The 15,781-nt window shown below is 34.0% G+C and overlaps 1 protein-coding gene across 4 annotated transcripts; it reads left to right on the forward strand.

Annotated features, from left to right (window-relative positions):
- Window positions 1-1,217: 1,217 nt before the first annotated feature.
- LOC128234878 (zinc finger protein 37 homolog) lies at window positions 1,218-8,259 on the forward strand. 4 transcript variants are annotated; one of them, XM_052949474.1, is made up of 5 exons: window positions 1,218-1,245; window positions 1,816-2,070; window positions 4,476-4,608; window positions 5,307-5,474; window positions 5,871-8,259. In XM_052949474.1, the coding sequence occupies exons 2-5, from the start codon at window positions 1,903-1,905 to the stop codon at window positions 6,989-6,991; spliced, it is 1,590 nt and encodes a 529-aa protein (XP_052805434.1). In that variant the 5' UTR covers window positions 1,218-1,245; window positions 1,816-1,902; the 3' UTR covers window positions 6,992-8,259. The 4 variants fall into 4 exon arrangements, with proteins under 4 accessions (XP_052805434.1, XP_052805435.1, XP_052805436.1 ...); XM_052949475.1 differs by having other exon boundaries at window positions 1,234-1,287; window positions 4,479-4,608; XM_052949476.1 differs by having other exon boundaries at window positions 1,234-1,287; window positions 5,871-8,258.
- The last annotated feature ends 7,522 nt before the right edge of the window (window positions 8,260-15,781 follow it).

A 15,781-nucleotide genomic window follows, 5' to 3' on the forward strand; every position in this document is an offset into this window, starting at 1 on the left:
CTGGAAATTACAGACCACATGCTGCCTGGCACAAAACACTTATGACACGCGACCCTGCATTGATGCAGCGCCATATCAAAAAGTTAGTTAAACGTTTACCCGCTCACTCCAACAACTCTGCCCACTCGTTGCCGGTGATCATTTCGTGGTACAAAATCAAGTAAGGCCACATCCCTTTTCTGTCTAACAGAAAACTCGTACGGGAATTCGCACCAGTAAAACCTCACTACACCAGGCCCACCATTGACACTAAAAAGGGTATTCAGAGAGTGGGAGAATGTCAGTGACGTACACATGCCTGCCCTGATGTCAAGCCACGCACTGAATCGTATACTCACGCACACGGCCAACATCGTGTCGTCAACCGACAATCTCCCATGTCAGTACGGCTACCTCCATTAGAGAGTGGCACACCTGCCAGAGGCACCACGGAGGTTGCCATATAACCACGTGATTTATCCATTAATGGTTCCCCTCAATGTCCCTGCACATCGAGACGTTACTCCCCCGAGATTCAGAACCAGGTCAGAAGATCACACCTCAAGGTTGTGTTCCCACTGAAATGATAAATGTCCCTACAACAACCGACCAGCCAGACCAAATTGTAGTAACGAGACGTTCCACTCATGCCACATCTAGACCCGCCTGGCACTCGGATTATAATATGTGACATTGATAATATGCACATAAAAAGGAAACAATGCAACACAATATGGAGTCACGGAGACATCAAAATATCGAAAATGTCCAACGTACCAGGAGGTCGATATTCATTGTTTGTTGTGTATTACACAGAAAGTGAGCGTCGTTGTGGAAGTCAGCAGAATAAATTGCTTTTCTTTCAAAAAAATAATCGTGTAATTGTATTCTATGTTTTAAAATTTAAACCATTTATTCCACAATATGCGCTTTCATATATCGTTTCAATGTTAAGGTAATTGCTAGTCTAAAATAAAAGACATATTATACGGGATTATTCAAATCCCTAACGTCGAGAAGGATTTGCCATATCACAAATCGTAAAAACCCGTCAACGTACAATTATTTGTACTAGAATTTGCCGTATCAAAAATCGTAAAAACCCGTCAACGTACAATTATTTGGACTAGGATTTGCCATATCAAAAATCGTAAAAACCCGTCAACGTACAAGTATTTTGACTAAGGTTATTGTATGATATTACTAAATGTGTTGCGTCCCTTGTAATGCAAACTGTCATTTGTTGATAAGGATATGGAATGTCAGGTGCGCAATGTCGGCTTAAGGTGTTCTATTTAAAGCTTAAAAGTAAGATTTTAATAGTGAGATGTTATTTTATTTGGTACATTAATTATTTTGTATTTTTTTAGGTTGCATGACAATTATATTGTGTTTACGTGACACTTGTATTAAGTTAACATATTAGTGTATGATGTACGTGTACATATGCACATAAACAACTTCATGGTCAGATATTGATAACGTTTTGCAATGCATTCTGAATGTACAAAGTAGGGTTCTAAAAGTGAATTCGACATTTGAAAATAAATCACTTCAGTGATCAGTGGAAACTTTTGATGCCCGGGAGCCATACATGCTTAAGTTTTGATGATTTTGCTATCCATAGTCACTCTGAAAGGGTTTATTTTGTGGCAAATACTGATGTAAATGTTTTTGATTATCTAATATATAAGCGCAGGATTATTACCTGCTTGGTAAGATGTACATTACGAATTCGTACTAGCATTCTTAACATACTAGTGTGCACATCTCTTGGTATACATGTATATTAATTAATATTATGTTGATGTTTCTTGTGTTTTTCTATATTTATAGAAACAGTTTAAGCATACCAAATGGACTAAACGGACGAATATTGGTCCAGCTTATTTGACTTATATGGATGTATGACTTCGAAAAAGAATGGAAGATGAAACTAAGGAACAAATCTGTCCATCCGATGCCATTCAAAATGCTTTGGAGGAAGCGCACCGAAAACAATTGTTATTAGAATCATTGGAAGAAGGCTCAGGATTTACGAATTCAAATGATAAAGAGAAAAAGATGTACAACTGTACTATCTGTAAAAAGGTAACATTTCTTTATTTGACAATATTTATGTCTTTAAACCCCAGTCGACTTGCACTTCGCTAACAGATGCAAATGGCTAACCTCAACATCAGTTATAAAGTCCTTTTAATGCATATATATGCTATACGTATCTGATTAACAGCGACGTTTGTGTTTGTCTATTAGGCCTTTAACCTTGTATCTCTAATCAGGGTTAGGCCACAACAAATGATATTTTGTTCCTCGGATTTTTGCCAAAATAATTTTGCGAGAAAAAGCGAATTTTTTAAATTAATATTCAATTTTGTCAATTTTCATAAAACCCGAAGCGGGCGAAGATAGAACAAAAATTTCTATAATCAATATAAGGAAGAATACAATACAATTTTGTACTAAATCTCTATTGGACAATGGAAAACTGTTCGAATACAAACTATACTCATCCGCTTTTAGTAAAAATATATGGATATAATTTCTAAGATCATTATAACATATTTTAAGAATGATGATCATTCATAATAAAAAATAACACTGCCTAAGAAAAGGTTTAAAACAACTTATCTACCTGAATCAATTTAACATCAATTGCAACTGTATTTAGACATTTATTATGATTGATTTTGGACTTTCCAAAAATCATGTTTTACAAAGGCAACACCAAATAATGTAGGAGCCAATATACATTTTAATAACTTGACTCAATTTCGTTTTGAATATCACAGTAAATGCAATGGTATGTGCTTACCGAAATGAATAGTATAAGGGTATGTTCAGAATACTATTAAGGACATTAGGTCTGGGAGTTGTTTTATGTATCCCTGATGATGCTGTAAAAGAGAAAAAATAAGGTAGTTAACTTAAAGATGTATCTATTTTTGGTCTATCCAGACCTGAGTTCGATTCTATATTGATAACTATTTATGACCAGATATTTGTTTGCACTGGTTGTTTTTGTCAGTTGATGGTAAAAAATGACTCTTTAAAATCATATCGGACCAAACAATGAAACATATTCCTGTTGATCTCAGCTGTCTTCTACGTCATGAGGTCAAATTATTTCACTAGTATCAGGACTTGAATCAAATAATATTGTTCATCATTCTAATTTCCATCTTCAAAATACTTACGCAATATTATAGCTACCAGTATCAGATAGACTTATTATGTTGCATAATTTATTATCGTGTATTGCATGGAATTATGAAAAAAAAATGACTTTGAGCATGGTCACAAGACATTTCTTGTCAAAAATAACATTAAAAGTCCAAAATTCGAACCACTGTGTTTACCGGAAGCCGCCATTATGGCTGAATTTATTGAAACCAATGCTAAACCGGCTCCGATTTCTCGGAACGTCTTTAGTCCTTTAAAAAAGGATTAGGCTAAACTCACTATTTTTGTTCTTTTATGATTTTACTTCTTTAGAGTGTTCCGGCTTTAAATTGGAATTATCTTCATGCTTATCACAATAAACCATTTTTATATATCAAAATCGGCATATTTAAGTATGTATTTTGCTTATTGAAAAAGCTGCTTAAGCCTGTTAAGCTTAAAGTTTCAAGAAAGTGGGGCCTGGTCATAACACAGTGTAAAACTTCATGCATCAGTTACTACCCTTTACAAAAACACTGCGATGGAAAATTAAGATTGATTATATTTGAGCTTTCAAAAAAGCTAATAACCTAAACGAATCCGGTTGGCGATCAAAATATAGGTGTGGTCGCCCCCCTCCCCCCAAAAAATATTGTTTTTTTTTTTCATTTTCAAAAACATGTACGGTAAATCCGCGGAACGAAACATTAATTTGGTGTGTCCTTATCGTAAAGGGTTCGCCACTGGGCTTGTCCGCTATTGTATTATTTACTTTTTCCTCATTCACCAAAACCAAGCAACGGATCTATGCGTGAATTCAAGCACATGTTTTAAAGCTTAAGAAATGAATTGCGTTATTGATGTTATTATCGGGGTATGCAGTCGGGCTGGTAAAGTGTTTGGTGTCCGACTGGTGAAGCACTCCACACGTACTTCAACCGGCTCAACTGCGTTCATATCCCCGGTATTGACATCAGTGACGAAATTCATTACTTATAATTACACCAATAGCTAAATATTTCTTTCCAGAAATATTAAAAATATAAGAAAACCTTCCAGTAATTCTTTCTTACCAATCCTGTAAAGAGAACGACCCGACCGTTACCGGTTATCATATGACATCACAAGTTTTTCGTGGCCTGCTGACACAAACAAAAACTATATAAACACTTTTCTATATATATATATATTAAAACGAGATGATTCGCGATCCGAACATATCCGAAGATGTTGCGTTCATCGGAAAATATTCGCAATTGACAAAAGGAATGGAAGTTGATGTGTAAATATTCTCGGATGGTTTGCGATACGCATTGATTATATTTTTTTTTCAGAAGTTCGTGAAGAAAAGTTACCTAAATAGCCATATTATTACACACACTGGTGAGACACCGTTTCGATGTGAGTTCTGTAACAAAGGGTTCAATGTGCGAAGCAACCGAAATGTTCATCGCAGAATACATACTGGTAATAAATTATACTGTATACTCTGTTACTTTTGATTCCTTTATTTTTTGTGTTACTATATTTCGCCTTTAAGTTTTATTTTCCAAATTATGTATGCGGTGTTTCATATCATTTTGTCATTATTTAAAAACATACTGTCATTCCAGAGTTCACATAAACTTCTATACGGACTGTGAGATGAACGTTATCATACTGGTGAAATAATTAATCTACGGCTAAGTAGTAAATGCAGAATTCCTTTTTTATTATAACACATGACATCGGCAAGCTAAGTTGTGTTTATGGCTCAAAGAGCTAAGCCAATCGAAAAATATAAATACAATAAGAAACACGCTAAAAAAACTGAAAATGTTTACACCAATAAATAATAAAATAAAGGTGACTTTTCTCCTGAAATTTCCTTCAATTTACATGTTGGTTTCCCTAGCAAACAGTTAAAAGGCGTACTTTGTAACAGCTTTATTTATTAATTAGTGTAACTATATTATCCAGAAAACTTGTTAAAAAAGTCACAATTCATGGAAGAACATTTTTTTTATTATTTAGTAACTTTAGTATCTTTTATTTATGATGATGTAATTTCCCCCCAAAGGTGGGACTTATTGCGGTTTTTGCCCAACGAAAAAAGACTGGGAGTTTTAAAAATGTGCAAGAAAAATAACTTGATTTATTTTATGTGCCCCCAATATCCACACCAGGTCAAAGACCGCATGACTGCGAGTTATGTGAGAAGTCATTCAGACAGGCCGGCCAGCTTGAGTACCACATGCGTTTCCACCGAGGGGAAAAACCGTTCCTGTGTCCCTGGTGTGCCAGGTCATTCAGGAACAGCTCGGGCCTGACAACACACCAAAGAACACATACTGGTATATGGAAACGAGTTTAACTTTATTTTTTAATAAAATTACAGAAAATCAATCTAAGATCACATAATTGTAATCAATATTAGTGGCTTCTACAGCTTTAGTTTGTGTGCTGGAGTCCGCATGCAGAACAATTTTAATCGTTACTATTCTCAAATTGGCATGATAAATTTCAAAAAAAAGGTTTAAATGCATATGATATTTATAATTAAATATCAAACTTTCCCATATTATTATTATTGTTATATTAACCCGATAAAGTTATTGAAAACATCAGTGGACCATGTTGCTGCTTATACATATTACATCTAAAACTTCTCTTTCATCAATAAAAAGTATAATATATTATTATGGCGGATGTCTGATCATATCATCGATTATCTATTTATCTGTTCACAGGAGAGAAGCCTTTTTCCTGTGATGTCTGCCAGAGATCATTTTCAACATCAACAAGTCTTAAAACTCATAGGGTAACACATTCAGGAAAAATGCTGTTTGAATGCCCGGTTTGTGGCAGGGAATTCAACCGCAAGAATAATCTTAATGTGCACATTAAGAGACATGATAAAAATAGAAAATATTCCTGTCCGGAATGTAGCAATGGTTTTGTAATGAGAGCTCATGTCCTGAAGCATTTAAAGAAGGCCCATGCCATTGGTTTGAATGAAGTCAAGCAAAAGTACAATTTTTTGTTGGAAAAATCTGACTGTAAAGAAGATGAAGTCAAGCGGATTGAATCAAAAAAGTATGAAAACAATGCGACAAGAAATTGTATTAAATTGATTAAAGACGAAAATGGCGATACAAAATATCTGACATGTGATATAGAAATGAAAGTTGAAAATACTAAAAATGAAAGAAATGGAAGAAATGAAGAAGAAAGTAGTGGTACTATTAAGGGTGACTTTCCGGAGGAAGATGAACAAAACATTGCTGATATTAAGTATAACGAGACTCATGATATTGTAAACACACAAGGTAGTATCAGCGATATTGAAAATGAATTGACTGACATTAGTACTGCTGAAAACGGGAAAACAAATAGATCAAATGACAAGAAAGCCATGAATAGCATCTACAGACAGGCTGTTGTAGTTAATGACAGTAGTTGTTCGAGGAATAACACACATGAAATGGAGGGCGTGTTTGAAAATTCTAGCATCAAAGACGTCATGTCCGAGAATTTTGCTTACAACAGCGGTTCTGAAATGGAAGGGTTTTCAAGTTTAAATCCTTATTTAACCATGAATGATACTAAGTTGGACATTAACATATCTGTTAAAAGTGAACCAATATTTATAGAAGTTGCAGATGCAACAGCAGAAGACCAAGGTATGGGTGCTGATGACTTTACAAAATACATCAAAACTGAACAAAGAAAATTGGACGACACTGTTGATGGGAAACATTTTCTCCAAAAAGGTTTAGACAAGACAGATACAGTGCAATCATCTGAAAGTCATAGTACGATGTACTTGGATGCAGTAATTAAACAAGAGAAAACAGACGAAACAAAGTGATAACTTAAACATGTGTTGTTTTGATGTTAACCAAAAGTATTATTGTGTCTTGTGTGGTTACATATTTTTGTGATTAATTTACATAAGGTATATATAATCTTATACAAAATTTACTTAGTTCATTTTGCTAGAATGTGAATCTAAAAAATGCAGTAATTAGAAGGTCAGATCATTGCATTCACTGGTTAGACGGGCTATTTTAGACCCCATAGTCGGAGGCAGACAGGCGAATCAAGAAGAAATATTTTTTTATAAAGACTGAGCAAAAAGAATAATTTATAATTACTCTATATATGATGTTCCACAATAGCTTGCCCTAGAAACATTTGAATAATCAGTGCGTAGCATCAACTTAATTTAGGTATCTTACCTCGTATTTTTGAAGTGAAACGAATAATTACATCTGTGTATATAGTTTCATGTCCACATTACACCAAGTGAATCCTTCACCATAGTCAGCCTTTTTCCTAGTAAAATTATAAACAGGTTATAGAACGTGGTATTTTTGACAGGTTTGACATTATATTGGTCTTTAATAAATAACCCTTAATGAATAACTAGTGAATTTAGTATTATTAAGTTTTCACGTCGCTGTAGATGAAAGATATTATTATTCATCATAAAAACACCACGGAATGCGTTGTAATGCTTATTTGTTATGTGTGCCACCAGCAGACATAAATTCTACTAGTTAAAACCGTTTGATAAAAAAAAGATACATGTACATGTGTAAGTCAATTGCAGCCGAATATCGCTGCTTTTGCCAGTCATGACTTAATTGTATATGGCATATAGCATTACATCGCAAACAATGAGTTAATACCTAAAGGTAAACAACTTAACATGGACCACAGAATTGCTTCGACTTGGAATTCCACACCATAAACCCCTAGCATTACTTACTTTGTGTATTTTTTTAAAGATTTTGATCCTCAACATAAACTTATTCGTAATACAGACTGGTCAATACCCAATGACTACTACATTGCCTGAAAGTTCACATCACAATAAAACAGTCGGAGACTGCGGTAAACAACACACGCTGTACTAGAGACATTTGTTGCTTACTTCGTTCTCAATATTTTACTCTTCAGGTCAATGCCTGTGAATTACTTGGAATTGCACCCTAACAACAAAGAGGAAGATAAATAACACGTTATTTACTTATTTTATTGTAAACATGCCCATGATGTACAAACATAGTCCATGTTTACATAAAGTTATATTGTTGCGGACATTGACTCAGTAGCCAAACATCTAATACTTGTAGTACAACAACCATTTAAAGTAAGTAATGGTGTTTGTATGCATAGCTTTGGAAGTAAACCAACTTTCTTTCAGTTACAGCTATAAACAAGAAAATGAAAGTGTTTTTTGTGGTCTTTGGTTCTTTAATGATAACAACAGCTCTTTGAATGACGAGAAGTTGAATGAGGAGAAACAGTGTGTGTATACCGCGTGATAAATTGCGTCATAATTTGCTTCGAATGATGGCTTTAAACAAAGATATCTTCACTATTTCTTCACCACTTTAAATGAAACACAGCGCAGTCTATGCCGCTTACGGAGCTCCGCCTCCGGTCTTTTACCGGAGTTTGATTGAGAGTTTAGTTTCTTAAAACACTTCGACAAACCTTTTCACAATACAGTCGTCTGACGGAGCACTGTCAAAACATTATTTTGGAAACAGGTTTGTCGAAGTGTTTGTTGAAACTAATCACACTATCAAACTTCGGTAATGAAAAGAAGACGGGTCTCTTTAAGCGGCATAGACTGCCCTTTGTTTTATTTAAAATTGTGTTGTAAAAGAAAAGCTTTCTTTGATTTAAGCCTTTATTTTAAGCAGAATGTTGCCATCCGACGTAGCATATATGACGTTATTTATCACGTGGTATACATACACTGAGAAATTAAAAAAAAAGTAATCTGAACACAAAGTCATTTGAGACCACGTACGTACCCTTTGGTGTGTTTTGTTTGTTTATTAGTCGGCGCCCAGAAGGGCGCCGACTATATTTGATATTACTTTAGAAATATTCCAACTTTGGGACTAGTTCATAAATTGCAGAACAATGCTTTCAATAGTTTCCACGTTGCATGATAAAATATGAAGTTTAGTTTGTTTTATAAAACTTGACACTTTAATTGATCATGAAACCTTGAATTATAATAGCCCTGCTTATCATTTTGATTTTAAATACCAACTCAATCATAACAACTCGGCCATCTCCGAGATAGATATAGGCCGATGTGTTCCGATTAATATAGATGAAGGTTACACGGTACTATTAAAATATCCTTTATGTCTGTAAACCTCGCAGTAATCTCCCTTGGTGACAGCAAAAATGCCGAGTTTTGAAAAATTAACATTGAGCTTATTTGTTTGTTTTGAAAATTCCATTCGAAAGAATGAACTCCAGATAATTCCCCTTTGATATAAAGTATTTTTACCCCCATTATATATACTCATATGAGTGAAATGTGTTACATAAACTTGTACAAAATATAAAGCAAGGAATTCACAGAACATGCCGGTACAAATAAAAGGTGAATTTTATGCTATTGAAATCTATGTATTAGACCATTGACTCTATTTAATCAGAAGAAACGTATGTATATTTTTGTTATTATTCAGTTTTAACCGGAGGATTAGCTTGGGGAAAAATAACCATAATGTCCTTCGAGCATATGTACACCCAACATAAAACAAAATATTATCATTGAAATAATAACCATTTTTGGTTATCTGCATGCACGTTTTTCTTCTAATTTCATTGCGCCGACTTGATGCTATGCATCAACTTTTTTCTTGTGTTGTTTGTTTTTTGTATTTGTTCCCTAAAATGCTAAATATACATGCGTTTTATCAATCCTTGTGGGTTAACCGATCCCTCAGACAGGTCAATAAGAGTGGAGTACATAGCCTATATTTCACACTATACATTCAAGCTCTGATGTAAACAACGCAGATGTTATTATGTACGTTTATTGACTTACATGTTCAGATGTTTGTAAACAGCGTTTGCATAACGTTTAGCTTATCAATCATCAGCACTGTTGTTTCGATTTGGATAATAAGATGTTGTGACAAGTAACATCGATAATGAACTTGACCTTGAGCCGGCGGTTTAATGAGTTCAGGAATAATGGTTCTTCTTAATTACAACATACATCAGACCTAAGACTTAGTCAATATCTGTGGGTAAACGGATACCATAGACTTGCCTATGAGAGTGGACAGTTTGCACATTATAAACAACATACATACACATTATTGACTAATTATGTTGTTCGTCCGTTTGTATAACAATGGGTGTTTAGAAAAATATCTTTATTTTATGAAAATTCCACATTATTAGTGACTCTTAATTATTTGGTATTTAACCTAATTATGTCCTTTAACCGTCGTTTCAAATATACAAAACAACTGAAAAATAATCGTAGACGAGCAGAAACTGTTTTTTGTTTGTTTCTCTTTTGAGTTATCATTCAATTATTAAAAGATAATATACACACGCACTGTACCTTAATCTTAGGGAAACATGCTTCAAGTTAATCTAAATACATTGTTTAATCGTGAAGGCAACGGACTCTAGCCATTGCGATCATCTGATTCTACTGGTATTGATAATTTGGATGTTAATGTTGGAGTCTATAACACGATAATGCTAGAGGAACTGATATTTCCTTTATGCAATACACTCGACCTAATTTCATGTTGACCTAAAATTAGGACCAAAAAGATTAATCTGGCATCGGTCTCAAAAATGATTGGTAGTGTCGGGACAAATTTTCTTCTTTTTTATTAAAAATCTCTACTAATAAGAATGTGTTTTTTTAGAAACATAAAAATCACTCTCTGGAAGGGGTGGGAGGGGTTCTAGGAAGGGTCGGGTTGCCCTTAACACAGACAATCTTTTTGGCCTTTGATCATATACGTAAAGAAGTGTATTCATTGTTTAAGGTAAGTTAAAATCAATGCTCATTAGTATGATTTGTAAATTTATACATGGTAGCTGTAATCATATAGTCTGCTTGTTCAGAAACATGGGAGATAAGTTAAGATCATATAAATGAACTTTTTCGTTACAGTATATTTAAGTTTACAGACTACGGCCCCTGGAGAATAGCAATGTAGACATTGTCGATGAGATGAATAAAACATATTTGGTGCTTTGATTCTTGTGTTTTTATCGTTAGTTAATTAAGTTATTCTTCAGGTATCAAATCATAGACATACATGACACCTCTTGCTGTTCATCCGACTGGTTTCCATTGCAACATCCCATTTTCCAATGTTAATATGACGGATAGAAACGGCAAATGACGAATGTTAACAGAAATGGTCAGCTTTGCATCATCACCGTATAACTGAAAAATGGGCTAAGAAAAAAAAGTTGGTTAAGACATTATAGTAATTAGTTTTGAAGAGGAAATGACAATTTCTAATCGCCTGTTAATGGTAAGGTTTGAAAAGCGAGTTGTTTACATTGTGGATGTGGTGATGACGGTTCAGAAATAAGAGTTGCCTGTGCTACATTTTAATTTCAATTGTTTTATACTACCATTTAGAGAAATTATTGATAGCATGTGTGTACACAGCTTTATATCCATATTACAGCAAGTGAATCCTACCAACACTTCTCTAGCTTAGCTAATCAAAGCGCGAGGCGCTGAAAGACTATCTGCGGGCAAATATGTGAGAGTTGCAAATTTTATTTGAACTATGGGAATGGGTGAAGAGCACATAAATAAAAGTGAAAAATGTGCCGACAGCGCTTTTGCCCACACTGGGCGAAGAAACAAACAATCATTTCCTTTTATTAACATACACGTTTTGTTTAGGGAAAATCATTTTTTACAAACAATTTCAGCAATAATTCCATTCAAAATGCACAGCTTTATATCAATTCAGTCGACGTATATCCCCATGTATTTGAAGTTACAGTAAATGCTCTTTTCAATCGCGTCTAAAGGTTTTTCGGTGCTTTGATTAGATAGCATACGTTATACAAATTTAATGAACTTACACGTTTTAATTCTTTAAGGAAAATGATTTTATTTTTACGAGCAACTTTAGCAATAATACCTTTTAAAATGCAGAGCTTATCAGATGGTCGTTTTCCCGCGGTGAGGACAAACATGTGGTCAGTTAATGTATTTAGAAACTATGTTTAGAATAAAGGTCAGTTAATGAAGTTGAAACTATTTTTAGATTATCTGAACTAGTCTGTTTTTATGAATGAGAATATGATTGTGCTTTTTAAAGTTTATTGATAAATTTAATGTTATTTATGTTTAATGTAAGTACTTGTGTAGAAACAGTATTCGTGCTGTTATGAATGCTTCGTACTCTTTGGATGTTAAACAGGTTTAATCCGAACTACTTTGCTTCACCAAACGTATGCATGACTCACTGTCGTATCAGGGCATGTGTGCTTATATATATTGAAAGCCTAATGTCTAAAACTATTCCAAGAATACACCGGAACGAAGTTTTTATGCAAAAATGAAAACATCTCATTAGAAATATAAACGTCTAAAATCATAGAATGAATAGTATCTTGTTATTGTGTAGCAGGTAAATTACAATGTATAGTATTTGAATAATTAGCAATGCGAACCTGAGATAGAACTATTTTAACACTAAGACAATAATTATATTTGTTTCTTATCTCATAAAAGTCAAATAAAAATCACCATTACAAATAAGCGTGCTTCAGGGTCACGTCAGGTTTAAATAACAAATCCTGCAGGCGATGGGACACTTGCGGTCGGTAATAATTTCTGAAACATCATGGGCTAAACTAAAGTGAATATCAATACTGTATGTTATCTTCTTACCAGAGCCTCCATTATCTTGACCCTCATTAATCTGATAAATATAACGATCTAAAAATAGTTATATTCTGATAAAAATAAAACGCCGGGATACATAATTACAGCGCGGAAATAGCCGAACAAGCAAAAAATCATACTCGGACTGCAACACGACCAATCCATTTGTATGGTGTCGACGTCATTCTGCTAAACATAGAGCGCATTGAGACAAAAAAATGCATGCGTAGATAGTCTAAAAATGATATGCTTGTGATCTTTGGCTCTTTAATGATTTCAACAACCTTGCTATGAGTGACAAGAAAAGCAGTCTTTCTGTGTTGTAGAGAAATGAATAAGTAATGTAAATACAGGAAAGTGTTAAATTGGTAGAGATTTTTAGACTTGAATTTCGTTAAGTATGTCGCCCTCCAACATACCATATGCTGATTGAACATCGTTTTGTCTGAAAATGATATGCTTAAAGTCATATATGAGAATGCAATTTCGTATCTGGTCCTCATATCGCATTTCATATATGAAGTTCCGACCATGACCGATTTCACAGACTGGTCAATAGTGCACAACCTTTATTGCATGACATAACGAAAAGCACCGAGGTTGACGTCCAAAGGAATTGATGTATTGGTTTTGTTAATCTTGAAGATAGTATCTATGCTAACATTGGGTTAATTTTTTTAATTTTTTTTATTTATTTTTTAAATTATCATTTATTTATTTTCACTAATAACGCGATGTTTAATCACTCATTATTCACATTCAAACTTGTGTCCTTTTCATTAAACATTGTTAAAGTCCTTTTAAACTTAAGGTTATCTGACTATAGGTTATTTACTCATTAATGGTACTGCGTGTTGTATTGCGTAACTATGTGTAAGTATGTGTACACATGTGAGTGTGCCAGTGTCTGTCAAGTTGTATATTCATGTTTATGCTTTGATGTAAACATTTATAAAAATATCTCAGTTCATCGGTCCTTATACATTGCATACTACCTGTTTTGTCATATAGATAGAAACTTATGCGATACTTCACGGATACTCGTAATAGTTACGGCATCTTAATAGTGTGTATATGTACTGTACTGTACTATTGGTGATTACTTGATTTTACTTATATATCTCGTTTGAACAACATCTATTTCAATTTTAAGTAAACTGAGGATCTTTCAAGAAAATATGTTAAATAGGTTATGACTTAAAAGTGTTTAGGTATCCTTTGTGTCCATGTACAAACTGACATGTTTTTATGTATGTTATCAACTTGTGCATACGATTGATTACCATTTAGGGTAAATTAATGTTCAATGCCTTAAGATCACAGTTAAAACTCTTCGATGAAAATATGAATTACTATTACAGCAATAAATTCATTGTTCTGTAGGTGTTAAACACTTTTCTCTTCTTTTTGCATCAAATATGTTTTCCTGTTATTGTTTTTCTTCTAGTTGAATAACCACTTTACTGGTCAATTGTACAGCTATAATATTAATATTTTCGATCTTATTTAAAACGGATATTTTTTTTTTATCATCGGCCTGTAAAAACGCTTCCCCAATGCCTACTTGTGAATTGCATTTATTACTGTTTTCTTTTCTCTCTCTTCTCTCTCTATACAGTTTCAGTGTTATTTGGTGGTTAGAGTCGAATGATGTCTTTTTTATCCAGCTGAATATTTACAGTATAGTTTTGAGAGGCATGACAACCGTAGAAATGTATTTGTTTTTACTTTTGCGCATATCTTGACCGCTCGTGATATACCATCAATAATTGTCATGCCAAAGTATTGTCTATATGTTAAATTCCAATTATTTGTGACAATATTTTTCGCATTAGTTATAGTTCAGAACAGTCATAGCAGCTACTCAGTCAAGTTAAATATTGTTCGTTCGAACAACATTCACTTGTCTATGTCCGATGGAGCTTGCTCTTATCTTCCAAGTGAAACGTATCGTAATAATGCTTGTTTTGCGAAACAATTAACGGATTTTTTATTTTCCACGGTTATACTAGCTTGGTTGTACACTATTATTTTATTGTCCAGAGATATTCACCCAAATCCTGGTCCTAGTTCAAGTCACAATTCATCCACAGTCAGTTTGAATGGTGAAAGTTCTCTTAATATTTCGAATTTCTTGTGTAGTCCAAACTACCTGTCCCTTATACACTACAATATTCAAAGTCTTTTACCGAAACTGGATTTACTTACGACTGAGTTAGCCTCCTTCGATATTCTTACCTTTTCGGAAACGTGGTTAGCTTATTCAATATTAGACGACCAAATTCTTATTCCTGGATTTTCGCGACCGGCCCGGCGAAATCGTTGCGGTGATTCGTATGGTGGTGTTGCCGCTTATATCAAAGAAGATATCAATTTTAAAAGAAGAAACGATATAGAACTAAATGATATCGAGTGTCTTTGGTTGGAAATTAAGATCCGCACAACAAAGCGTGTTCTGCTTGGTGTCTTCTATCGTCCTCCTAATTCGGGTAACAATTACTTTAATAACATTGAAAACTCAACAGGCTTGGCGAGAGAACGCGGTATTGATGATGTTATTGTAACAGGTGATTTCAATCTTAACATTCAAGTTAATAATTCAGGGCGTAAGATTCATTCTCTGTCACAGCAGTTTGGCTTTGAGCACTGTATCTCAGAATCAACACATTTTACTGAGCATTCGTCCTCAATTATTGACCTTTATTCGTCTCTAACTCAAACTCTCTTGTCCATAGTGGCGTTGGTGAGCCTTTTCTCGAGCAAAACATTCGATTTCATTGCCCTATATTTGGAATTTTTAGATACCAAAAATCAGTACAGAAGTTCTCTCGTCGTAAAGTATGGAAATATGATAATGGCAATTGTGTACAACTGTTAGAAATGCTAATATAGATCTGTTTACCTCTAATCTAACACAAACTATTACTGATTTTGCCAGCAGTTGTATTCCAA

This window comes from Mya arenaria, chromosome 5, assembly GCF_026914265.1.
Source record: "Mya arenaria isolate MELC-2E11 chromosome 5, ASM2691426v1".
NCBI classification, from domain to species: Eukaryota; Metazoa; Mollusca; class Bivalvia; order Myida; family Myidae; genus Mya; species Mya arenaria.

What these genes read in the sequence shown, in the direction of transcription:
- LOC128234878 (XM_052949474.1), top strand. Translation starts at nt 1,903, where the DNA reads ATGGAAGATGAAACTAAGGAACAAATCTGTCCATCCGATGCCATTCAA. An exon ending in ACTGTACTATCTGTAAAAAG is followed by an intron (nt 2,071 to 4,475) that starts GTAACATTTCTT and finishes TTTTTTTTTCAG; the next exon opens with AAGTTCGTGAAGAAAAGTTA. An exon ending in ACACCAAAGAACACATACTG is followed by an intron (nt 5,475 to 5,870) that starts GTATATGGAAAC and finishes ATCTGTTCACAG; the next exon opens with GAGAGAAGCCTTTTTCCTGT.